Source organism: Diuraphis noxia, unplaced genomic scaffold (genome assembly GCF_037042655.1).
Source record: "Diuraphis noxia isolate RWA-SAM2 unplaced genomic scaffold, SU_Dnox_SAM2 contig0003, whole genome shotgun sequence".
NCBI classification, from domain to species: domain Eukaryota; kingdom Metazoa; phylum Arthropoda; class Insecta; order Hemiptera; family Aphididae; genus Diuraphis; species Diuraphis noxia.
In genome coordinates, this window is record NW_028301713.1 from 65,493,607 (window position 1) to 65,518,606 (window position 25,000).

General features: G+C 30.3%; 4 protein-coding genes across 8 annotated transcripts; 2 read left to right on the forward strand and 2 right to left on the reverse strand.

Moving 5' to 3' along the window:
• The first annotated feature begins 18 nt into the window (after positions 1–18).
• Wdr59 (WD repeat domain 59) lies at positions 19–6,031 on the forward strand. Of its 3 annotated transcripts, none has more exons than XM_015512111.2 (3): positions 19–78; positions 2,449–2,572; positions 2,655–6,031. In XM_015512111.2, the coding sequence occupies exon 3, from the start codon at positions 2,666–2,668 to the stop codon at positions 5,423–5,425; it is 2,760 nt and encodes a 919-aa protein (XP_015367597.2). In that variant the 5' UTR covers positions 19–78; positions 2,449–2,572; positions 2,655–2,665; the 3' UTR covers positions 5,426–6,031. The 3 variants fall into 3 exon arrangements, with proteins under 3 accessions (XP_015367597.2, XP_015367595.2, XP_015367596.2); XM_015512109.2 differs by having other exon boundaries at positions 38–317; XM_015512110.2 differs by lacking the exon at positions 19–78 and adding an exon at positions 1,449–1,467.
• Positions 6,032–7,610: 1,579 nt separating this feature from the next.
• LOC107164314 (uncharacterized) lies at positions 7,611–12,353 on the reverse strand. Its single transcript, XM_015512079.2, has 5 exons — positions 11,111–12,353; positions 8,741–8,863; positions 8,403–8,604; positions 8,056–8,296; positions 7,611–7,975 (listed from the first exon to the last, which is right to left on the reverse strand). The coding sequence occupies exons 1-5, from the start codon at positions 12,147–12,149 to the stop codon at positions 7,808–7,810; spliced, it is 1,773 nt and encodes a 590-aa protein (XP_015367565.1). The 5' UTR covers positions 12,150–12,353; the 3' UTR covers positions 7,611–7,807.
• Positions 12,354–18,236: 5,883 nt separating this feature from the next.
• On the reverse strand, positions 18,237–20,355 carry LOC107164316 (uncharacterized). The gene is made up of 3 exons (XM_015512083.2): positions 20,218–20,355; positions 20,024–20,140; positions 18,237–19,197 (listed from the first exon to the last, which is right to left on the reverse strand). Exons 1-3 carry the CDS (start codon positions 20,353–20,355, stop codon positions 18,352–18,354), a joined length of 1,101 nt encoding a protein of 366 aa, XP_015367569.2. The 3' UTR covers positions 18,237–18,351.
• Positions 20,299–23,950, forward strand: LOC107164319 (uncharacterized). Of its 3 annotated transcripts, XM_089224534.1 has the most exons (7): positions 20,299–20,402; positions 20,741–20,780; positions 20,882–20,908; positions 22,958–23,050; positions 23,142–23,317; positions 23,456–23,656; positions 23,778–23,950. In XM_089224534.1, exons 2-6 carry the CDS (start codon positions 20,751–20,753, stop codon positions 23,634–23,636), a joined length of 507 nt encoding a protein of 168 aa, XP_089080660.1. In that variant the 5' UTR covers positions 20,299–20,402; positions 20,741–20,750; the 3' UTR covers positions 23,637–23,656; positions 23,778–23,950. The 3 variants fall into 3 exon arrangements, with proteins under 3 accessions (XP_089080660.1, XP_015367576.2, XP_089080661.1); XM_015512090.2 differs by lacking the exon at positions 20,299–20,402 and having other exon boundaries at positions 20,683–20,780; XM_089224535.1 differs by lacking the exons at positions 20,299–20,402; positions 20,741–20,780; positions 20,882–20,908 and adding an exon at positions 20,957–21,629.
• The last annotated feature ends 1,050 nt before the right edge of the window (positions 23,951–25,000 follow it).

Consider the following 25,000-nt stretch of genomic DNA (forward strand, 5'->3'; position numbering starts at 1 on the left):
TAGCTGCAGCAGCATACTGCATAATATGATAATATATTAATATCTATGAATACTGGCCACTGACTGTGTTAAAAACTAGTAAGTAGTAAGTAAAATAGTAGAATCAAGTACTTAATTAAAGTAGGACTATGAAGACAACATTGAGAATACTAGAATAGTACATTTTTACATTCAACATGATTCTTATGTTTTATATATAAACAATCACTATATTATTCTGAACTTTAAATTGATGATATTATATTTCATTATTGGTTTACGTCGATCGTAATCACGTAGAAGAGTCAGTCAATTAATAATTATCTCCAGATATAAAGGTAACAAAAATATCTTGTTTATCAAATAATTCTAATACATTAGGACATTAGGTACCTATATTGTTTGTTACACTTAGTAATTGTTCTAATAGAAAATGTCCTTCTTATATTTATTAAAATTGATTATTCAATTAAAATATTGTTTTTAGATTTTTACTGAGAAATGATTTAACTTTGTTTGTTTAGTTTTACCATCGTGGCTTCATAAATTATAATTGGTTAATATTTAGACTCAAGACATTCAAGCTATTGCACTTAATTAAACATACATTATGCTTATTGTACTTTTTTGTAGTATAGATTGTATAAATTCTAGATTAAAAATAAAAAATAAAAAATAAAAATATTTAGATAATTCTATGATTGTCTAACAGCAATCAATAATCATTATCCTGTTTTATATATTCTTTTTTTCAAGGCTGGGCATTAACGCGTTAATAAGTTAAAGTTAAGTTAATTTAACTTTTTAAGTAAATAAGTTATTTTTTTTTATGTTTATTAACTTAATTAATAAATTAAGGAGCTTTCGAATTAACTTTTAATTAACTTGACTTAATTTTACTTTTAAACAAGTTAAGTTAATTTAATTTAATTTTGTGAACTATTGTAGGAATACAAATTGCTGGTAGGTACACATTTTATAAGGTTATAAGTATACTAACAAAATGTGTACTGTAAGCTTTTGCACACATAAAATAGTAATAGTTCTTTGGTCTATCTGGTATGAACAATTTTAGGTACCAATTATTTTAATTTTACCTATAAGAAAACAAGAAACTTTTTTAAACTTAATTTGAGTTAAAAAGTTAATATTAAATTTTGGTTAACTCTTAACTTTATTTAATTGATAGAACATTTTGAATTAACTTTTAACGATTAACTTGATTTAGATTTTAATTTAACTTAACTTAACTGAGTTAAAAAAAATCATTAACTTGCCCAGCCTTGCTTTTTTTATAACTTATTGATCTTTGACCTATTATTCTCTGTGACCAAATGTTCCCATAAGTACTAGGTTACTTAATAAAAAAAAAAGTTTTCAGTTTTACAAACATGATTATCAATATTTTGAAAGGTCACTGAAATCTCCATTTTCTTTTAATGGAGAAGTGCTCACTAATCATACAAGATTACTATTACCTTTGGAAAGGTAAGCGTTTAAGGTTAAAGCATTAAATTATAATTTTAAACATTTAATGTTGATATTTAGAATAATCTCTGTATTTTTATTTTATTTATTTATTTTTTTATTGATCTTGAAATTATTAATAATTTTTGCTTTGACGTCTGAGGCCATTAACATTACATTTAATATTATACTATAAAAATAAAAATATATATACATCAAAAATAGTACATCAAAATTAATAGTTACAGTTCTTAGTTTTGAATCTTATAGTAATTGGAGAATTTGTGTTGCTTTGAAAAAATGTATGATGCTAACTTTGTTTAGATTTGGACCATGACTTGTTCTGAATGTTCTGATGTCATAGCTTATGTTTAGTTCTTCTCTTAGTTTTTAATGTATTTTGCATTCTTTGAAGATATTTTTACTTTAGATGATTAAATGTGATATTTTAATATTATTTTTAGTTGTCATGTAAGTTACTGATATTTTAACTGATATATTTACAAATAAACGTTTAATTTTTAGATTTGTGTAAGTAATAAAGAGAGTCTGGATAAGGGATTTTACTTACAGATTTATATATCAATATTTATGATTGGCATATTAAATTGTATAAAATATTGTTTTTATAATGGAAAAATATAAATAAAATATACCTGTTTATATATTACATAAATTCACTGTAAATCAATGATATTTAACATTTCAATTTTGAAAATATGATATTTTTTGAGAGGAGGGGGTGTTGTTTTCATTTCCAACAAATCAAAATATACATTGAAAAACATTCATATTTAATAAAATTAGACTCTAGACAGCGTTAATTCCCAGCCAAGTGTCACAAATGGGTGATTTCTTAATTCAAGATATTCATGTTACTATTATAATATCATATATACTTATTGTGCTATGTTGTATAGATTGTGTATTTCAAATTATAAAATGAAAAAAAAATAAAAATATATTTAATAAAATAAAATATCTCTTAAAATATGTTTTCAGATAATACCAATTTAATGAAAAAATGAGAATTTTTTCATAAAGTCAAAATTCAATTCATCTAGCAAAGATTGTTAACATTGATTATGTCGTTATGTGATCTTGAAACCAAAGTTTTGAATTTATAGTAAGAAAAATAAAATTAATTAAGCATTTTATGAAAATAATATGGCTTACATGTGTACAATTTTAATTTAATTTATTTTTAGATCATATCAAAATGGCTACAAGGTGGAGTAGTGACTATAATGCTATTGAAATTAGAGATTTTGATGCTCATAGAATGGCTATAGACTATTCTGGATCCATAGTATTGTTAGCTGGCCGCAAAAAATATGGTCTTGTTGAAATTTACAAATCATCAAATATTCTATTTCCTAGAACTTGTAAATATGAAATTAAAGCTCTGGAATGGAATCCGACATATCACAATCAACAGTTGTGTGCATTATCACAGAACACTCAATTGCAATTACTTAGTTTAAAAAACAATGTTAGTCTAGCTTCTTCAATAAGATTCAGTTCCCATACACGAGCTATATTAGATATTAATTGGCATGCCTCTGATCCAAATATTTTGGCTTCATCGTCTATGGATTCATTTGTAAATATTTGGGACATTAGAGATAATAGTAGACCATCTTTATCTCTTGCAGCTATTATTCCTGCTTTAAGAGTGCGGTGGAATCATTTAACTAAAAATTTGATAGCTACTGCTCATGGTGGGGAAGTCAAAATATGGGATCAGAGAAAAGCTACGAATCCAATTCATTATATTACAGCCCATCTCAGTAATATACATTGTTTGGATTGGAGTTATACAAATGAAAATCAATTAGTTACTTGTAGTCAAGATTGCACTGTAAAGTTTTTTGAAATAAATAATCTTAAAAAGGCAAAAAATATTTTAAATACTGTCACACCTGTTTGGAGTGCTAAATATACACCTTTTGGTGACGGTATATTAATTGTTTTAGTTCCTCCAGAGAAAAGAGTTGACAATAATCTAATACTATGGAATTTGAGTTCCATTAATTCACCTGTTCATACATTTGTTGGTCATTCTGATACAATATTAGAATTTCAATGGATGAGAAATAATGAAGATAAAACATCTGAATATGAGTTCATAACGTGGTCTAAAGACCAGACTATGAGATTATGGCACATTGTGTCATTTCTACAAGAAATGCCTATGGACTATATTGAAAAATCATCTGAAGATAATCCGGATAATGATCAAAACGCCTCTACTTCTGAAACAAGTAATGTGTCCAATGATGCACTTAATGATACAGATAATGTAAACATTGAAAATGAAGGTCAAGATAGTAGTTTTTGTATGTCTGCAAGTGAAGATTCTTATAATACTGAAAAAAATGAAGAACCTATTGTAAATTTATACCAAGAGTTTCTTTCTTTGAATGTTGGTTCAGAAATCTTCATTGAACAAAAAGATCCAGATCGACGTATATTAATAGCTTTGGTAAAAGTCAATAATAATTCAATAACTATACATATGACCTTTCCATTGGATTACCCTTTAAATGTTGAACCTCAGTTTCAAATTACCAAAACTACTTATGATGCAAGCATGAAAAATAAAATTCATAAAATATTATATGATTCAGCTATAAAACAAGTCTCTAAAAACTTGACTTGTGTGCAGTTTTGTCTTCGTGAACTTGTTGTGTCTCTAAGAAAGTCTCGGATATCATTTTCAGAGTCTCAATTTTCTGAAGACGATAAGAAAACATACTCAATGTACTCACAATCACCATCACATTATGAACGTACAAGTACTTACTTATCTAACCAAGACACTTACAATATTTTACAGCATAAGACAATGGGCTTAAAATTTTGTAACAATGGCGCATTACTATGGTTTAATAGTCCGCTAAAAAGGAAATCTGATTTTTTCCCGTCTATTTCTCTACAAAAAATTGATAGTGCAAATCACACTCCACTACAAAAGCTTCAACCTTACTGGTTTAGTAATAAAAATTCTCCTCCTGACGGCAGTAGTCGAAGCTCAAAAAGTTATAGAAAAGACAAGCTAGATAAACCAATAGTTTCAATTTATGATGTATCAAGTTTATTTCCAATAAACAAAGATTTAGCATCTAAATATGAACTAGATGTATCTAATGTTTTTAGTACTTGTTTGAAAAATGCTTGGATTACAAATGGTTTTAAAAGAAAAGATTTAGTTCAAACTTGGACACTTGCTGCATATGCCTGCAATACAAAATGTAATGTTAAAAAGAAAGTTACATCATCAATTGACCAAATTAATAATTGGAGAAATCATCCATTCACCATTCATATGATTGATTCATTGATCTCACATTATGCTGGTCATTCTGATTATCAAACTGCTGCTCTATTATGTTGTGTGTTTAATCCAAATCCAGCTTTAAAAAATATCGAACAGGATAGGACGCCTACACCTGTGTATACACGTTCAAATAGTCTATCAGAAGGTTTTACTTTTTCTAGGGGACAAGAAGAATCAACCGAATGTTTTGAAATTTCTGATCAAGGATTACTGTTAGAGGATTCTGATTCCCAGAAAAATATATATTATGATGTATACAAAAAAATATACATGGATGTATTAGATAATTTGGGATTACTAGATCAGCAAACTAGTGTTAAAAAATTTTTAAAACAACAAACTCAAAAGAGTGGTGTATTTTTTTTTAAATTCATTGTTGAATGTTTAAAATGTAATGACTCTATAAAGGATAGATACTGTCTCCAGTGTCAAAAGTTTAGTCTGAAGTGTACATTATGTAATTCTACAGTAAGAGGTGCTGCTCATGTTTGTCTAAAGTGTGGACATGGTGGTCATGCTAATCATTTGATTCAATGGTTTAGCAAAGAATCTTTATGCGCTGTAAATTGTGGATGTTATTGTTTATTTGAAACAATGTCTATACTACATATTAAACGATGTGACTCTAAAGAAGATTGAAGATATTTTACAATTTTTAAAGTTTTCATTCAACAAATTTTTTTTCATAGTTCCTCTTTGTTCTGTTGCAGAAACAAAGATAAATCACATTTCAGTTTATTATGTTATTTCAAAATATATATTTATTGGGTATCTCTGTATTTTAAATTAAGTAAAAATCTGTTAATTAATTGAATTGTTAAAATTAAATATACCTATGTTTATTTTTTTTATAAATGAATACTTAACAATTAATAGCAGTTTACTTTTTCATAGCATCAAAAACACTTAAATCACAGAACAATGCTCTAATTTTGCTAATTAAAAGAAATTTATAGTTGGATCTACAATAGTGTTTAATGTTTATCGACATTATTGTATAGCAAAGCAATTAAAATGAAATGGTTAATTTAGATTGGTTAAGAAGTTTAGATAGTATTTATGTTGTTAAAAATCCTTTAATTTATAACTAACTGATCCAGTACAGTGTTGTATCAGGTTTTTTACACAGTAATTTTGGTTTTTTTGACCAAATATGAAATATAGGTCTAGAATTATATTCAATCGCAATAAATATTTTATTTTCTGTAAACAATGTCAAACAATAAAACAAACAGTTAATATTCTTTTTTATGTTCCAAAAAATGTACCTACATGATCACCTGTCATCCCTTTAAAATGCAAAATTTAAAAATTGGACCTTGAGGCCCAGATCCTCAGCTATAGCCATCTATGTATCAAATATATAAACCAAGTGTTCGATAGACTTGACTGTAGATCGCTTGAATACACCGGATACGCGCATACAAATTTCTAATATATACAGGGTGTCGTACGGTGATCTAAAATTCTGACAAATGAAATAACTTTGTTCTAATAAATATTAAATAACAAAAATTGTTTAACATAATGAATAAACACTTACACTTAACTTTCTTACACATTTTGTAATACTGAAAATAAATAACTTAAAAATTGATAAACAAATTCCAAAACATTCAATATAGCCATTTTAAATTTCAATATTTTCGTTAAGTAAATCACAATCTAGTTTATTTTAGAAACCTTATAATTTAAAAAAAAAAAATTTAATTAGATGCATAATATGGTATTTAAAAATGGTCGCATAAAATATTTTTTTTAATAATGTTTCTAATGTAAAAAAATTGTAATTATAACTTATAACGAGAATATTAATATTAGGTAATATTTATTTAAATTTTTATGAATTATTGATTAGGTACAACAAAAGTTAGGTATTTCATTTGTCAGAATGTCAGATCTTCGTGGGATATCCTGTATAGTTTCTACAATAATTTTGAAATATAGAACTTAAATATACTAGGCATATCGTAGGAGGTCCGAGGTCGTATGCCTTCTAGTTCATTTGGACTTATAGGTAATAGAATTTGAGATTGATTGAGAGGGGGGGGCAAAGTCCTATTTATACAATACCGGATAAGCTTAGAACAAAATAGAGGACATTTTTTGGAAGCTTAACCCCTAAATCCTCCCCTACTTGTGTCCACACCTAGACCAGTATAATTTGAATGAAACTTAACATGTATAAATTGTTTTTAACATGGTAGACATCAAACTTTTTCAGTGTTCTTCTAGATCATTGCATAGACGTTTTGCTTTTAAGAAGACGCCACACCCTCTGCTGTGTTGTCTCCGTTGTACAAGTGCGTAAACATACCAAATTTTACGCTCAGCAGATCACGTTTAGCTCCATTAGTTTAAAATTTAGAATTTCTCGTGGGCTTTATACCATATTTTAATTTAAAAGCGAGTTATGCATGAGTATTTTAAGATATACAATTTACAATTTTAAAATACTCATAACTCACTTTTAAATTAAAATATAATAAAAAGCCCATGAGATACCCTAGATAATAATCTTGCATTTAATTTTTACAATTGGTCAATTCATTCCAAATTTTAACCTTACGGAGCTAAACGTGATTTGGCGAGTGTAAAATTTGGCATGCTACGCACTTGCATGACGGTGACAACACATGCGAATGTGGCGTCCTCTTAAGACCATTATTAACTTTTAAAGATATAATAGCCTATTTTATATGTTTACCTTGGATAAACATTTCACAATTTTAATTCCAAACTTTTAATGATTTAAATATTTAATTACATTTATTATATTATAGAAAGTTTAAAAATAAAGGATGATAAAAACATTTACAACAAATGTTATTAATAATAGATGACATATTTTATTAAGAATTCGAATACACTAACAAAATCGAATTTGATAAATGTGTTAATTTGTAAAATGTTCATTGCCTACCTACATAACTTATATTATTTTTTATTTTAGGTATCTCGTGAGCAGTAGCGGCTCTAAGATTCAGTTTTCCGACGAATATATTTTGTTTATGGTTTCGTTTAAAAATCCTCAATATCAGTTTCCAAACCATTAAATGTCGGGTGATCCATTCCTAAGCAGCTGGTGACTGTTTCATCTTCCCCGTGTGGACAATCGTCTTGTAGATCGCATACCCATTGCCGTGGTATGCAATTACGAGCATTATATGTATTAAAGTTATTCAAGCACTAAAAAAGTCATAAAATATTTTTAGACATATATGCATAAGTATTAAGTATGTATACGTATAATATGTTTTTGTTTTTACTCTAAATTCTGTTAATTGATTACACTGTGAACTCCAGTTGTCGCATACACGTTCATCGGATCCATCGGAACAGTCTTTTATCCCATCACAGACTGCACGGAAACCTACACATCCTGTTCCTTTCCAACATTTAAAATTATTTTTACTTATACACGTTTGGTCTTCTCGAGCGTTGAAGTCACCAAATCCTGGTCTTAATCCGCCATATGTTCGGCCACAATTGAATTCATTTTCATCCCACCTGTTATTATTTGGTATAATATTTTTATTTAAACAAATTATGCGAGTTTTAAACATATTTAAATAGAATTTTTCTATTTCATTAATAGTTAAGTGTGTTTACTTGCCCGTCATCACAATCTACTCGTCCATCACATAACCAAGAATTAGGTAAACAGACGGACATTCTTCGAGAACGACACCGAAATTCAAATTTCTTGCAAGTACCACGACTATAATACCAATTGTCATTATTGTTGTACAAACTATTGGTACTCTCTCCGGCATTAGTATCTACTGTATTGTAACAATTATATTCGTCGTCGCCTTCTATAATGGTTAAAGTATAATAAAAACATATAAAATAAGTAGCCAGTTATTTAATTTAGGTATTCGTGTATCATACAGTTAGCTAAAATATCATACTACGATATTTATTTATAAATATACAAATATCATGATTTACCAATACAGTCTTTTTGACTATCGCATAACCAGCCCAGAGGTATACAGACATCAGAATTCCGACATGGATATCCATTGTAAACCATACCGTCTGTGAAACATTTCACTGTGTTTTTGATTATATCTGTGAAAAAAAATGTATTTAAATTAAGAACTATACACAAATATTGATATTAACTAAGTTATACAATATAAAATAGATATTCCATATTTCTATCCCATTAACTATCAAAATTAAATTGAAAATATATTAGACTATTCATTCAAATAATGATACTATCTGCTGGCTGCTACCCAAGTAGAATTAGTATCTACTAAGTATTACATATATATATTATATACTCTCCCAGATGTCAGCCAACGTCAAAGGATATTTCCATCATCAAAACAAGGATTGGACACACTTTTCTAACGTATACGTATGTGTATACCCTTATAGGTAGTACAATTTTTACTTTACTTCAAAAATATATAAATTATAATTTTATAAGTACTTTGACATCATAAATTATAATATAGTAAGATCTTTCACATTTCACCGTAGGTGCCTAAATAATTAGAGCTATTATATGTATAGTGATGTAAAATTTTATTTCTTCAAGAGTAGTTATATATTTACTAAAGGTGTATAAAAATGAGAAATATTCATAAGTTTTTGAAGTATATTTCATGAAATTAAAAATATACTGTTCAAATTTTATAATTTAAATATTTTATATTTAAATTTTAAACATAATTAATAAACAAATGCTCTAATTTTTAATATTAGCGTGGTACCTAGTATTATATCATTCACAGTATAACTATTTTATCATAAAAAACTCAATGTAAATTAAGACAAATAATAACATTTTTTTTACTAGGTACTTACATTGCTAGTTATAACGTGTTTAGTAGGCATATACATGGTTTGAGGAAAGGACGATTCTAATGATCTACTAAAAAGCTTAGGTACCTATTGTTTATTATATTTTTGATTTGATTTTTATTAAATAATTTATGGAAAATCGTAATTTAGGTAAGTAGGTAAGTGTGTAGGTACCTAAAGAGTGTTATTTTTTATTTCGATTAGGTGGTAATAACTTATAAGTTACATAAGATTCTTGCTGTGTATTCATCAATTAGAGTTTTGATAGATTTTATTGAGTATTATTTATTGAAATTTGCTATTTTTTGTACACAAGATATATCATTTGTTAACTGTGGCTTATACAATTTGGTCGTGTTTACGTATTAAATATACGTTTATGTTATATTTGAGAATATTATTTATAATATCTATAATTCACATTTTTATTTCATATAAAGAAAATATAATTTTGTTCATAATTCTAAAAATCTAATCATCTATATCAAAGAATATAAGACGCTTTATTGGTATCGACGATCTCCGGTTCGTCGATCTTTCGAGAGTTCATCGAACTATATTTTTTTGTTTAATAATGACTTAATGAGTATACAATTAAATTAAAAAAGATAACTAGATATCGTTTACTATTCTAGCTTAAGCTATTATAATAGGTATCTATTATCATTTATTATAGATGTCTACTCATAGAAAAAATATGATTTAGTCATGTTTTTAAAGAATCATTGGTCTTGAAGCTTGATACACATATTAGATTATTATTATAATTTATGAAGTTCATTAACAACGCTTATTACAGATGAACGATGATAAATTTATACTGTTGTGCAGTGAGTCTGCATACTGATTAATGATTTATTAACCACTCTGTCACTATGATATTATATTATTATATAATTTATAGCATAATGTCAATCGGCTTATCAATTTATCATAGAAGAATTCACATTGCTGTGAGCCAAGAGGCCGCGGATTTCTCATTAGGAACTGTAGACAGCTGCCTAGGGAAACAATTTTTTTTTGTGGGGGGGGGGGCAAATTTTGTAGTAAAGTTTTATGAAAAAACATCAAATGTATACAATTTAATTACTTAATATTTACGAAAAATAATTAATAAAGTCTGTATTTTTTTATATTGTATTATGGTGTACGGTATACCCATCCATTTTGGTTCATTTTAATTTATAGTCGTTATACTCGTAAATATAATAAACAAATGTATATAAAACAGTTTCTGATAATAATATATGTATATAGTCCACCCAGAGTCCACTGTCAGTGACGCGAAATACAATCAGAACCAAATAATTACTACGATACAGCTGCAGACTGACTGATTTGCAGGTTTTTCAAATTTGAAATTCAAACTGCAAAGTGTAACCGTCAAATATGACGGCTTTAAATTGCAGCTATCCGAATTCGTATATTCGCTTATTATATACTGCGTATATTCCCTTGCACACCCATTTCATCCACCAAAAAACACGCCCGAGAAGGTCTTACCGTACGAGTCACTGTGAGCTTGCTTGGCGTCGATTTGGTACGAAGTGGCCGCGCCGTTCACGTCAGTCTCGTCGACATACTTGCCATTACTACCACCACTGCGTTCGTCCAACATATCCGTCAGGTTGGCGGTACCGCGAGGATAGAGACCGCCGGTATATATGAAAATTGTGTTTTCGCTTCGGTTCGCGTGCAGGTTGGGTTGATTCTGCTGCACGGGAACAGCGGTGGCGACGGCTGCAGAACGGCGGAACTTGACGGCCATCATTTGGTCGGGTGGTAAGTCAGCTAGCACGAGGTCGCTGACCGGATACCGGAGCGCGTACCTGGCGTACGGGTACGCCGAATACCGGGCACCCCCGACTTGCTTTGCTGCAGCCGCGTCCCACGTGTCGGCCGCGGCCGGCGGCTGTTTCTTGTACAGCTGAAACACGTCTACAGTGATTGCGGCGGTTACGTCGAGGCCTATATCTGCCAACGATGGGCGCAAACCGCGAAGCGTCACTGACACGTGTTCCGCGGTGACCGACCGGTGTGGGTCACGCCGGGATGGCTGCGCGCCGAACCGCCGTTCCATCGACTCCTTGACCGCCAGAATGGTGTCCAGATCCGATTCCGGGACCACGAATGGCGTGGCCACCTCAAACCGACGACCATCGTCGCAACCGAACCGTGCCACCTGATCACCGTCGACAAGCCGTGCAAACGTGCCCTCGTACACCCGGTCGGCGGCCAGGTCGCCGGCCACCATGTAATCGCCGCCGCCCCCGTATTTCTTGCGCGCCGACGCCACCGATTTGAACATGACGTGCCGCCGCTTGTCCGGCCCGTTTCTGTACAGGCACACTCCGGACAGTCCCCGGCCCTCGGGCAGGCCCAGTCGGACAGCCACGCTGTCCAGTGTCACCGCACCGAAGACCGCGGTCGTCGTCGTGGCCATCACCGCCGCCACGACTGCCGTCGTTGCCGCCATCGCATTCGCCGCCATCGCCAACATCACCGTTACTGCAGTCGCGACGGACCAAACGCGTGCAAACATCGCGTCTGTCGGTGAAGATCTCCCGCGGTGTACGTACGCGTAATGCAACAAAGTGCTCCGCACAAGTATATGCGGCGTATTATATATGCACGTCGGGCGTTTGGCGTGCGCGGTATAACGCAATCTGTGCGCACAATGTGCAGATCGTCGTCGTCCGTCGGTATAACAATATTATTTCAATAGCATCGCGTCCATTGTCATCGATCGATCAAGGTCGACGTCGTCGTGCGGCGCGCAATCCTCAGTCGTTATCTTTCGTCTCGCGCGCACATATAGTCAAACCTGTCAAATATAAAGCCGTTTGTGCGTCTTGCGCGTTCGAGTCTTTCGACCCGTCATCGTATATTGTATATTATTATAATATTTTACGCGCATCACGACCGCCCGCGAGGTTCCGCGTGTACCACCACCAACACCGTTCTCCCGGAGTCCATCACCACTGAGCAGGACGAATTATTATTATTATTATTATTGCGTTGGTTTATAGGATTACATTTTTTTAGTTTTTTTTTTTTACGAATATTATGTTATTATGATTATGTATGTATATATTATCATATAATAGGTAGGTCCACGTTTTGTTTACAGACAATCAATTTTTTTCTTCTCATAAATCGTCCGCAGTAAAACGAGCATAAAAAACATTGCACTATGCAATATGCATACCACACATATGTATATACGAATCGACGCGTGCGTGAAAAAAACGTACCAAATAATATCGTAATAGCTAGGTTCAACGATTATAACGTATTATAAGCGTATACAAGATCCATTATAATATTATATATACTTCACTGTAAAAAAAGGAGACGGCACAATATTGTATACTGCGCAATAATGCCTAGCGATCGGTTTATTATCCTTCGTATGACGTGTCAGTGCGTGAATAACGATAAAATACGTGATTATTTTTTTGTTGATAATATTCAGAGCTAAATAAAATCACTATAATAATAGATAATTTATTATACGATATAAGTACCGATAAAGTATATGGCTATAATATAGAGTTTAGGAATAATTCGTTCAAAATAAAATATTATGAAAGGTGCTCCGGGGTAGGTAAAAATAATTAAGTATAATATTATCCATGTAGATAAACGGGTGTGAGGTTGCGAACATGACTAAATCATGCCAGATAGTAAATTGTAGTAACATCATTAGTATAAATAGCTGGTATGCAATAATGATATTTCCAGAAATATGCACAACCCGAAAATGTATAGTGTTCAAAGGGTTGTCGAACATAACGTGTTATGAGGCGTAATGTATAGGCAATATAGGTACTCTACCGTGTTGCAAGCATATTTTTAGAAAATGTTTAATATTGATTCTTTAGACTGCTGGGCACGTACGTCATAACGTATATGACGTTATATTAGGTATACTATTATGTTACTGTTGCAGGTATGTAATATTTTGATTCTATAAGTGGAGCGACGAATTTATTGATTTTATAATAATGTCTGTGTTTTTATTATTATTTGTGTCTACACACACCATAAGTAGTCGAAATAATACTTATTAATATTAAGATTTTCAACTTGAATATAATTTTCAGTGGGAAAGTTTATATAGTTGGTACATTTGAAAGGTCAACATTTAAAATTCCCAGTAGCTTAAGAAGAGGCTAGAAAACAAAAATTTATTGAAAAACGGAAATTTTACTCAAAATCGATTTTGGTTTTGGTGTAACTCTTAATAAAAATACCGTGAATATTTAAAATTTCCCTGAATATTTATATTAGCATTTCTAAATACAATAAAATATACGAAATATTGAAATTTTTATTTTTATTAGGTTTAAAATAAAAATTAATGTCAATAAAAATATGTTCACTTTATCAAAAACTTGAAAATGTAATAATACATGGTTCTATGTAAGTTGTTGTAAGTTGAAATTTAAAATAAAAGGTTATTTTTCAATAAATTTTACGAGTGTCTTAAGTTCGAGTTTCAACAAAATTTGTAAAAATCACAAAAATCACGAACATTAATTATTCAGTTATAAAATGATGATAAAAAAATGATGTCCTAAAATTTGAAAATTTAATACAAGATTCCTCACAAATTTGTTTAATATGTAAAATATGTAAATTGTTCCTACCAGAAAATCAAATTAAATTTTTATGAAGTAAACAAATAAATGACTAATGAGCATTTTAACTTCAAATGTTCACAAGATTGGTCGATATTTACTCGCTTTCTCGTGGAACGATTACGTCCGATACGTACCGAGTCGGTCCTACCAAGCCCTCATATCGGGCTTAGACTTCGATGCGAGTCGCCGAGTCGGTACGTAACTATATTCTCAGTCGATATACGTATCGAATTCGTCTTCTTGGAAATCTTTATTATATATGTGATACTACTCTCTACTACTGTGAACTTTCGTTGTATTATTGTGTCACTATAGTTAATTATAATGTAGCTAAAACTTAAAATTACGATTACCATTGCAGGTCAATGGTAATGGTATCATTGGTAATCGATGAGACGATAACTTTTATATGATATTATAAATTATAATGTATGATATAATATCACAAATGACGATTATTATTCATTAAACCGGTGATCGAGATTTATATTACCTACTATTACTATGGTTAATTAAATTTTGATGCGTAGAAATACTAGAAATATACGATTTGAGACTTGAAGAAGGTATACCTATCCTATTTGTAAATTGACTGAAAAAATCTAGCATAAAAAAATAATTTATTAATTGTAATATTTGTTATATACTTCTAATCAGTATATATGTAAAAACAAATTTTAAATAATTCAACCTTCACAAGGAATAATCCCAACCTCAATCGAAAAGACGAAACTTTTTTAAATCATTTAAGAATCGGACTCACTAGACTTACCCACGAATGTCTCATGGCAAATGACGAACCCCCCAGCTGCGAAGTCTGTAGTAAACGCATTGGCGTAATTCCATTAAATTTTAGCGGGTGCAAAATTTTTATCGGTCCTAATTGTATTGCTCGCGTGTACTATAGCCTATAGGTATCTTTTTATATTTGATAACAATATAAGATAAACAAATATCAAAATCTGTAGGTACCTGTATTTTAAATACTATAATATGTACTGTATCTGTATTTTGTACTATGATACATTATATACATATAAAAATATAATATGTATATATGAAATTAATTAAAGTGATAACGAAATTTTTAAATAAGTTTAAAAAAAATTCAACAAATCAATGAAATATAGTTGATATTGTATTTTAATTGGTATAAAGTTCAGCATATTCTGTAGGTGCAAAAGCATATCTTTGCACCTGCAACATAACACCAGGGGGTACAAGTGCACCGTCGTGCACCCCCGTAATTACGCCACTGGATAAACGCCTCACCATCAAGCATATCCTGATTAAATGCCATATATTTACGATCAGAAGCGAATGGACCTCAACTTGGCCGAAACTCTAGGTCCACACCCAGAACAGAACAAAAAAACGCTGACATTTCTAAAATTAACTAATTTAATTGACAAAATAAAATTGTATAAAAGAACTTAATGTGTTTAATTTAAATAGTAATTAAGAATTGTAAACTAATGGCCTATGCTGCCGAGTTGTATTTTTTTTAAGATCAATAAAAAAAAAAATTAATAAATAAGTAATAATGTAGTATTTAAAATCTTATACCATTGATTTTATAGGGATTGTGCTGAATTTAAAAAACTCCAATTTATTTTCAGAGCGGAGTACTGTGCTATATAACTAAATGTGTGTATTGTATGTGTGTTATATAGAATGTTTTAGAATTAAAGCATTTGAATTAAAAGAATGATATTATTAGCGAGCGTAGCGAACCGAATATTTTTGACAGTAAATTTTCATTAAAAGGGAAATTTAAGTTTTATGGTTGGGAATTCTGAATACTATCACCTACCATCACTTGCATTGACCACTATATAACATATATATACAGTAGGGTCTCGATTATCCGAACACAGGCTAATCCGAAAGACGCGGTAATCCGAACGGGCTTGAGAATTATCTTATCGCCTTAATATGTACAATGTACATACTACATAATATGTACATATTATGTATGTATTTATAAATAATATTTTCCGGTAATAAAGTTTTTCAATTATGTGGGACAAGGCTACCAATTCATAACGGGAACCAATGTACAAAAAAAAATCAATATTTTAAATGGTAAAGTTCATAATTAATATTAATATTTTTATGTATTCAATGTCTTTTGAAATAACGAGTTTTTACACGATTAATACAAATAAAAATAAAATTTCATATTTTAAATAAAAATAAAATTGATGTTTTTTTTTTAAGCCATAGGTAATCCGAACAAATCGCTAATCCGAACGACCCCTTTCCCCAATCTCGTTCGGATTATCGAGACCCTACTGTATACTTATTATAACCTATAGGCAGGGATGTAGTGGAGGGTATGCGTGAGTATGCGGCGCATACCCACTTTTCAAATTTTTAAAAGAGAGCATACTAAAGAAAAAAACTTGAGACTGGAAGTATGCGCTGAAAAACATGCGTATACCCACTTCACAAACATTGTTTTAAACTAGCTGGCAGAAGTATTATTATATTATGTATTAGGTAAATAAATATACTTTATAGTTTATAATAATATTAATTACATTGTTAAAGTTATTATAATTTAAAATCAACTTAATAAAATAATAACTAATTATATGTTATTAATTTATATAAATGAAAGGAGGTGGAGGTGGAGGGGTTGATGCAGACTGTAGCCAGACCAAATTTTCTGGTGGGGCAAAGCAAACTTTAGGGGGGGCGTTATATATAAAACAATGTCTGTCTAATATTTTTAAGGGGGCAACGCCCTTTCCCACCGTGGCTACGGGGGCCTGGGTTGATGACAAAAGCTGCCACATATGTAGCATACTCACAAATAACTTTAGGACTACATGCCTGCCTATAGACAACGTTTGATATGTGCAATTCAAAATAATTAATAGCGTAATTAAACCAGCTTCATAATATAATTAAAGAAAAATAAAATTGGTACATGGTGAAATAATATTAAGATTATTATGGAATACAGACATTTTCTGTGCCAAAAATATACGCCATGTGGTTTAAACATAACGGAGGTACCCAGATACCTAAAAACACGTATTTTTAAACGTCACGAATCACGAAATCTTCAGATCGTGTGTGCGTGTTATACTGTTATCCATATTGTTATCGTTAAGACAATAGCTTCGAAACCACTGTATTATGTTTAGTATTATTATTATTATTATTATTATTATTATGAACCCGAAAGATCGTTTCATAAATTGCATTACACTTATAGCTCAACGCTATTACTTGTATAGATTGAAGATTGAACAATATTTGTATTTTCTTTAACAATTATACCTACACAACACTCGCGATCGTTATTAGATACGTAACGTGTTTGCACGATCCTAAAGATACCTCTTGCGTAGACAGCCAGATGGTTGTTGATTTTTTTTTAGGAATTTATAGTTTTTAATGTATCTTATGATATTAATTTTATATACGTTTTAAATTATAATATTAATACTTTGACATAAAAATATATGGTTGAAAAATACGACCATCTAATTTAACAATTTAAGGAATAACTAGATATAATATATTATATATTTATATAACTATAATGTATATATGATCTAAACGAATGTGACTATAAGAAAATTATTCTTAATTTTCATCATGCATAATTTATTATGCACTGTTTTTTAGTTGTTCGATAAGCTAATTAATTAATACAACTTATTCGCAATATTAGAATATTGCCGTATACTGTTGTAGTGATAGTTCTATACATACATACGATGAAAAACAATATAAATTTCCGAATAAACTTATATTGTATTGATATAAAATAACAAACAATACACCATTGGTGAGTATACACATAATTTTAAATTTACCTCATACTTATACACGGTTGTTATTGAGTTATGTTTTTGACTGACAGGCGTGACCATCACGTTCATCTTAAACAGAGTTATAGTCGTCAAGACTTGAGCATTATACGCTATATATTAGGCTTGATTGGATAGGTAAACAGAACTCAAGCGTTTGCTTATATATTGTGTCTGAGTGTATTGTTCGATTTTCAAAATATTATAAAGTGTTAACAAAATATTAATTGTATCATTTAGAAATGCTACGTCGATCCAGCTGTGTATCAGGTTAGTACGAGCCACGTGAGCATTTTGCGCACGAGCATTTTCCACAAGAGCACTTCAGTTGCGGAGACGACTTATTGCAAGTGCAGTGGCATCCCGACGACGAGCATCTTACATTGGTGTCCATCAGTGGCGACGTCTCGCCGGTGTTCTCGTAAACGGTATTACACGGAGTGCGACCATTGGGCTGCGGGAGCGGGCCAACTACCAATGGCGAGCAAGATGGCGTTTCGGCCTGGTAGCCGACGTCCGCGTAGCTAGGCAGCGTCACTATCGGTCCGTCGTAATCCACAGGTCGCAAGGCGTCATCCTCGAGGGCCAGCAAGGCATCAGCTTCCGTTGCCAGCGCAGCCGAGTCGTCTGCAAACCGCGACTTACAAGTCTTCAGCTCGACGATGGCCTTGTCCAACGAGTAGAGGCCCTCTTCGTTGACGTCCGGCACGGCCCGTGGCAACGGTAACGCATCTCTCGGCACGACGACCTGCCCGAACGCCAGACGGCCCTCGTGCACGTCACCCCGGCACCGATTGGCCTCAGCTTGCGCTATCATTAGCGACACCGGATCCACCACGACGGCAGTGAGTGGGCCGTTGTCGCAGCACCCGTTTCCCGTCGGATCCGACGCCGGTTCGTCTATACCGTTCGGGCCGGGTGGGTCTTGGGACACCGGAGTTCCGGTGAGGTGTGAGAATTTTCTATCACACTCAGTTTCTGGGAAAAACGCGCCGCCCGGTAAACCGAACAGTGGCGGTGCCTCTTCCACGCCCCCACTATTGTCTCTCGCAACTTGAATCGGTGGTGTTGTGGCCATCAAGTTGCATTCCACTCTAGCCACTGGGGCCGGCATCACCTGTGGACATAAAAATACTACTTTTTAGGCATTCCAGGTGTTAATTGAATAAATTATTTGAATTTTCTAAATTTCTAAGAATTAATAAATGCAAAACACTTGAACATAAAGATTTTTTAGTATATTCAGTGTGAAGAATTTTTCTCATCTAACTTTTCATATTTTTCGCCAAAGTCTAAATTTGTCTATAATATGTTTTATAGTTATACAATAGGTACTAAAAAAAAACTAAAAAGTTCAAAAATGTAAAAAAAAAAAAATTATGTAAATTATTTAAAAATTATATGAATAATTTTTTCTTTTAAAATACAACGTTCAATAGTTAAACCTTAATAAACTGGATTAATAAACCATTGATTTTAAAGTTCTTAACTTATTAACTTTTGTAACACACCTAATATAATATGCCATGGCTATACATGATATATTGCATGAAATTATTGAAATTTGACACTAGGACATTTACTGAAGTATGCAATTCGTTTTGTTTCATAAACAGTAAACACTGTTGTAATTATTCTTACACAAAAAGTAATTATATTTGAACTAAAATGTATATATATATATTAAACATCAAAAATCTGAACAAGGAGAGTTGCGTGTTACCATTTATTGATGTTTTAATTTTTTTGATCAAAAAGGGTAAAAGAAGTTAATAGTTATGTATTAGAGTATTCATTTAATCGTTTAAATCCTAACATTGAATATTATATCTATATTCAAAATTTATACTAGATGTCTACCTAGGTACATAAAAAAACATTTTACTTTATTCATACAAACATCAAATATATATCATAATATGTACAATATACTGTACACTTACCCGTGTGCTTACACAAGTGCAAGCATTTTTTATTGGTGTGTATGCTTGAGCGCTAGGTATTTTAGTACAGATGACTTGCTGAGCGGGTTTTTGAATTAGTATTTTTGGTGTTCTAATCTAAAGACGAAGTAGGTATATCAGTGTTAAGTATTAAGACTTGTTTTTTTTTTTGGACTTAAAAAAATAATACTTACTAATGTAGGTTGGCAGTTACAAAGTTCTTTACCAATTGCAGCACCATGTCCAGTACTCAGCGAGATAGAGAATAAAACCTGAGTTAAAAGCCACCAGGATTTCATATTATCGTTAAATGACATATACAAATATGTCATTTATGACACGGAAATGTTAAAAATTAAATTTTGAACGATACGTGTGAGTAAGTTGTATTATATATTTCACGTTGAATACGCAGAAAATAAGTGTTGAGTAAATGAAGAAAAAAATATAATCCAAGGAACAATGAAATACGTGATATATATTTTTTTTTAATTTATGAATTAAAACAAAATTGAGGCTTATTGTGACTTACGTTAGTATAAACTATAAACACTAAACAATAACAAACGATATTTCAGAAAATCCTTGACCATAATAGTCTTATAAATAGAAAAAAATATATATTATAATATGTAATTATATTAAAATTATCCATCAAATCTGACGATTTATTTTTTTATAATTGAATTATTGTGTGAAAATGGTCCGTGTTTTCAGCATTTTAGAAATGTCTGTTGTAGCATTTTCAATTGTACAGGTAATAACGGATATTTATTATAATTTATAATTTCACATCAAAGTCTAGTTTTGTAAATTGTATAGAGCTTTGCTTTTAAAATAAATATATTACTGTTATAGATCATGGGCGCATCATCTCCGGAATTGGTAAGTTTCTAAATTATAATATATAAAAACCTATACAAGCTAGTTGTACAGGTACAAATATCCAATCTTTATAGTAAAAAACTTACTACTTTGGATTAGGTATTAAGGAAATGTAGAGTAAAGGTATTATTAATAGTTATATAATATTACAATCCGTAACCAAATAAGACTTTACAAAAAAAAAAAATTAATATAACAAGTTGAATATATTATGCTATATTTATACAAAATATAATTACTTCTTAGGTCAATATCTCAAAGTACCTATGAAAAAAAAATATATGAAAAAAAAAATTGGGCGTGTATAAGTTTATTCATCCGTGAATGTCTCATAATTGTATCTGGTTTGAATTTAAAAATACGTGTTTCACGGTGTAAAATATTATTTTTAACTAAAACCGATCTCAAGGACTACCTATATATTATTATAATTTATAAAACATAAATATAATATAATATTACATTATTACGCCTATATTGAGTATATATTGTATCATATTATTGCACAGCAAAATACTTCAGGCAACTTATAAACATGAAGATGTTTGTACTCGTTTACATAATAATAATTACAGCAAATAGGAGATAACAAACTACGGAAAAATTAACCTTTTTCTAAAAGTAAATTTGTAAACTGTAACAAATAAAAATTCAATATTATATAGTCGTCGGCAAACCGATAAGATAGGAACATTATACAAACTGCAGTTTTTTATTTTGTGTAAGTATACCTACTATGTATACGGTATAATGTAAAAAAAAATTTTATTATTATTATAATATGTTATTATATGTGTTATAAATAAAATAAATTTCATTATATTATATTATTATATGTACGAGTATACTTCATTTATATTGATTAAGAATATTACAAATACAAATTAATAAAAAAAATTAAAAATTAATTTCATTATTATTATTATACAGGAGAGTAAATTTCCAAATACACCAGTAATGTTATAATCCTATTTGAGTTTATTAAATCAATAATAATTAAGTGTTTACCGAGAACATTGTATGTATTAAATATCATAATAATGACATTTATTTTTTTATTAATTTGTATTTGTAATATTTTTAATTAATATAAATTAAATATATAACACTATTATCTTGTAAAATTTCGTTTTTAGATTTTTTAATTAGTAGCTTTTTTCACGGGACCCAACTTACCTATTACCTGTTTTTTCCCAGGACTCAATTTACCACCTCATACAGGGGCGTCATTTCAGTTTTTCTTAGGGTGGGGCAAAATTTTTACTGGCTCTTTGATTATTTAGTTAAAATAATATGTGTATTGCAAAGCTCAAAAAAAGAATAACTTTTAATTTGATTATGTAATTGATTTTTAAACAATTTTCAAAGTTTGTTAAAATACAAATTTATTTCTTGTTAATCAGTGTTTTGTTATCATTAAACATTAGGTAATCAATAATAAATACATATATTTTATCATTATTTAACATAACCATGTGGTTCATACCACCTCCGTCCTCCATTATTAGTTAAATAGAACTGTTACACCTGTATTAGTATATTATAATATTATATCATATTTAATAAAAATGTAATTAGCTAGTATTATTATACTATTATAACAAGTAAAGAAACCGATATTTATAGATATGTTGAAATAAAACTTAAAAATACTTTTGTATTTATCTAACCAACTTCTACGCAACTTAACAAGATTAATTAAACGATATACGCACCCAATAACATTTAGGTATAAATGGTATAATGCATAAAGATTTTGGTACCTATATAAAGGTACTATATATAATTTATATTATCGTATCGATATGACGATATGTATATATTACAGAATATAGTATATAGGTACATAAAATAAATTGCTGCAGTTTGTGTAATGTATATCATTGCAGGTTTTGTCACAGACTGTAATAAGGTTAATTTTTTTTCCGTGGTTTACATATTGACTTTTAGAAAAAAAAAATTGATCGCATACATACAGCCAAATTATTCTATCATATATTTTTCTTAAATAAAAAGAAACTCAATTGTGTGTGTGGTGATTTTTTTTAGCATTATTGTCCGATGTGTGGTATTCCAAATGATAACCCTTACAATTCCCCGTGTCCAACCTGTTCGTGTAATATAAATTATCAAAATTATCAGGTATCTATAACGCATCATACCTAATGTGATATAGTAATAGTTTTAATTACTATTTCCCATGCTTATAATAATATATTTTATCCTTTTTCAGACTTCGGTTTGCCCAACGAATACCCCATATCCCTATTTCAGTGCTCAAAATATTGATAGAAGCTGTCCGTCGGAGCTATCGACTGGCCATGTGGTTGGTTCTTCTTGTAACTGTGCTGCAGGTGGATTTCCTTACGAAATCCAGGTTCCACCAAATGTTCAACCATCGCCAACTAAGTACCTACACATAAAAGCTTTTACTGAACCGTTAAATTGTTCTAATTATATAAATGATAGATTTTCAAAGAAAATATTATATGCTATATAACATATGACCCGATGTCTGATGAATTAATTATTATTCCTACAATACAGAGTGTCATATCCGTATGTTTCCGAGGATCCTGCACATAGTCCGTGTCAACAAACATTAAAAAATTTCGGATATCAGTTACAAATTCCCGTAGCCCACCGGCGTGACTCAAACTATGGTTCTCTTAGTGGAATCGTCGACAAAATATACAAAAAGTGTACTCCGTGCAATCGCGCGTTGTAAATAATTTACACCAATTATTGGTGAGACTGCATGAAAACTTGTAATTTATATAATTGCATGAATTGTATATAAGTTATATTGTTATAATATAATACCGATGATGTACTATTATATACGCAAACAAAAATAATTTTGTTTCAGCTATATTGAACCAACAGAAGATGATCAATAATCGCTAAACATCTCCAGTATACGATAATACCTATATTACCTATCTTCCTATTGGCTATTAGTTAATGCAGTTAACCAGTTGTCTGAGTCTAAAAATAAATCAATTTAAAAGAACGTTTGTGAATAATATATTTACCTTAGTAATAATTAATAACCTTGCTGCATCAATTGTTATTTATTTTTTTGTAAGGATAGTTATATGTTCGATCTGCAGTTGATACCTACTTATACTACCCTTTTGATTTATAAGTATTATTTATAGAATATAATATACGGAGGGGGGTTAAAAAAGAGAAATGTACAAACTTTGAAGGCATTAGAAGAAAAAACTAAATTTTTTTCAAAATTGCAAAAAAATGTTGATGAAAAATAAACAACAACGGCGACGTCCAATAAGTCATCATGTAGTTATAATTATAATATACTTTGCAGAGTAATTTATATTGTACCTATATATAATTCTTATATTATAAATATTCTACCTATTAGGTACAATATACAGATCTCATGCTAATAATATAATGTATATAATAGCTGATCCCCGTACACTTCGTAATTCGTTGTCCGTTAAAAATACCAACCCAATACGATTCAAAACTTTGTGTTTAATTCGTCGTCTAATACCCGCAACGGCGTAGCTAATAAATTTAAAATTTCCAGTGACAAAGTCCTTGGATTCACCCTATATTATTATTATCCCATTAAAGATTTTTAACACAGTCATATAAAATACAGGATTAAAATTATATTTAATTATAATAATTTCTTGCATTTAAAAAAAATATATATATTATATATTATATAGTACCTAATATAATATATAATAAATACCTACAGTTTAACAGATATTGTATTAAAATTAATTAATTAGTATTAGTATACATTATTATTTATTATTAAATATTTTTACTATTATATCTATATTAATCTATGGGGTGTGCGCACACCTGCACACCTAGGCACGAGCCGCCATTGAATGGCTTATTTGTAAAGGTGAAACAATTTTTAAAGTTGGTACCTATAATAACAATAAATTGCTAATTTCTTATTTATCCGCATCATACTAAATTATGTAACTAATAGCAACCCTATAATAAACAAAGGCATACCTGTATTTATTATTATTATTATTATTATTATACCTATTGTTTCTATAAAACAATTTTAAATTTGCAATAACCAATTCAGGGTCA

Bases quoted from the DNA above. Each gene is read 5' to 3' on its own strand.
- LOC107164314 (XM_015512079.2), bottom strand. From the start codon at position 12,149: ATGTTTGCACGCGTTTGGTCCGTCGCGACTGCAGTAACGGTGATGTTG. The intron at 8,864-11,110 runs GTAAGACCTTCT...TTTTTTTCACAG, and splicing joins AGCTCACAGTGACTCGTACG to ATATAATCAAAAACACAGTG. The intron at 8,605-8,740 runs GTAAATCATGAT...TAACCATTATAG, and splicing joins TAGTCAAAAAGACTGTATTG to AAGGCGACGACGAATATAAT.
- Wdr59 (XM_015512111.2), top strand. From the start codon at position 2,666: ATGGCTACAAGGTGGAGTAGTGACTATAATGCTATTGAAATTAGAGAT.
- LOC107164319 (XM_015512090.2), top strand. From the start codon at position 20,724: ATGGTCCGTGTTTTCAGCATTTTAGAAATGTCTGTTGTAGCATTTTCA. The intron at 20,781-20,881 runs GTAATAACGGAT...TTACTGTTATAG, and splicing joins TAGCATTTTCAATTGTACAG to ATCATGGGCGCATCATCTCC. The intron at 23,318-23,455 runs GTACCTACACAT...CCTACAATACAG, and splicing joins GTTCAACCATCGCCAACTAA to AGTGTCATATCCGTATGTTT.
- LOC107164316 (XM_015512083.2), bottom strand. From the start codon at position 20,355: ATGACATATTTGTATATGTCATTTAACGATAATATGAAATCCTGGTGG. The intron at 20,141-20,217 runs GTAAGTATTATT...CTTCGTCTTTAG, and splicing joins GTAACTGCCAACCTACATTA to ATTAGAACACCAAAAATACT. The intron at 19,198-20,023 runs GTAAGTGTACAG...TTATGTCCACAG, and splicing joins GCACTTGTGTAAGCACACGG to GTGATGCCGGCCCCAGTGGC.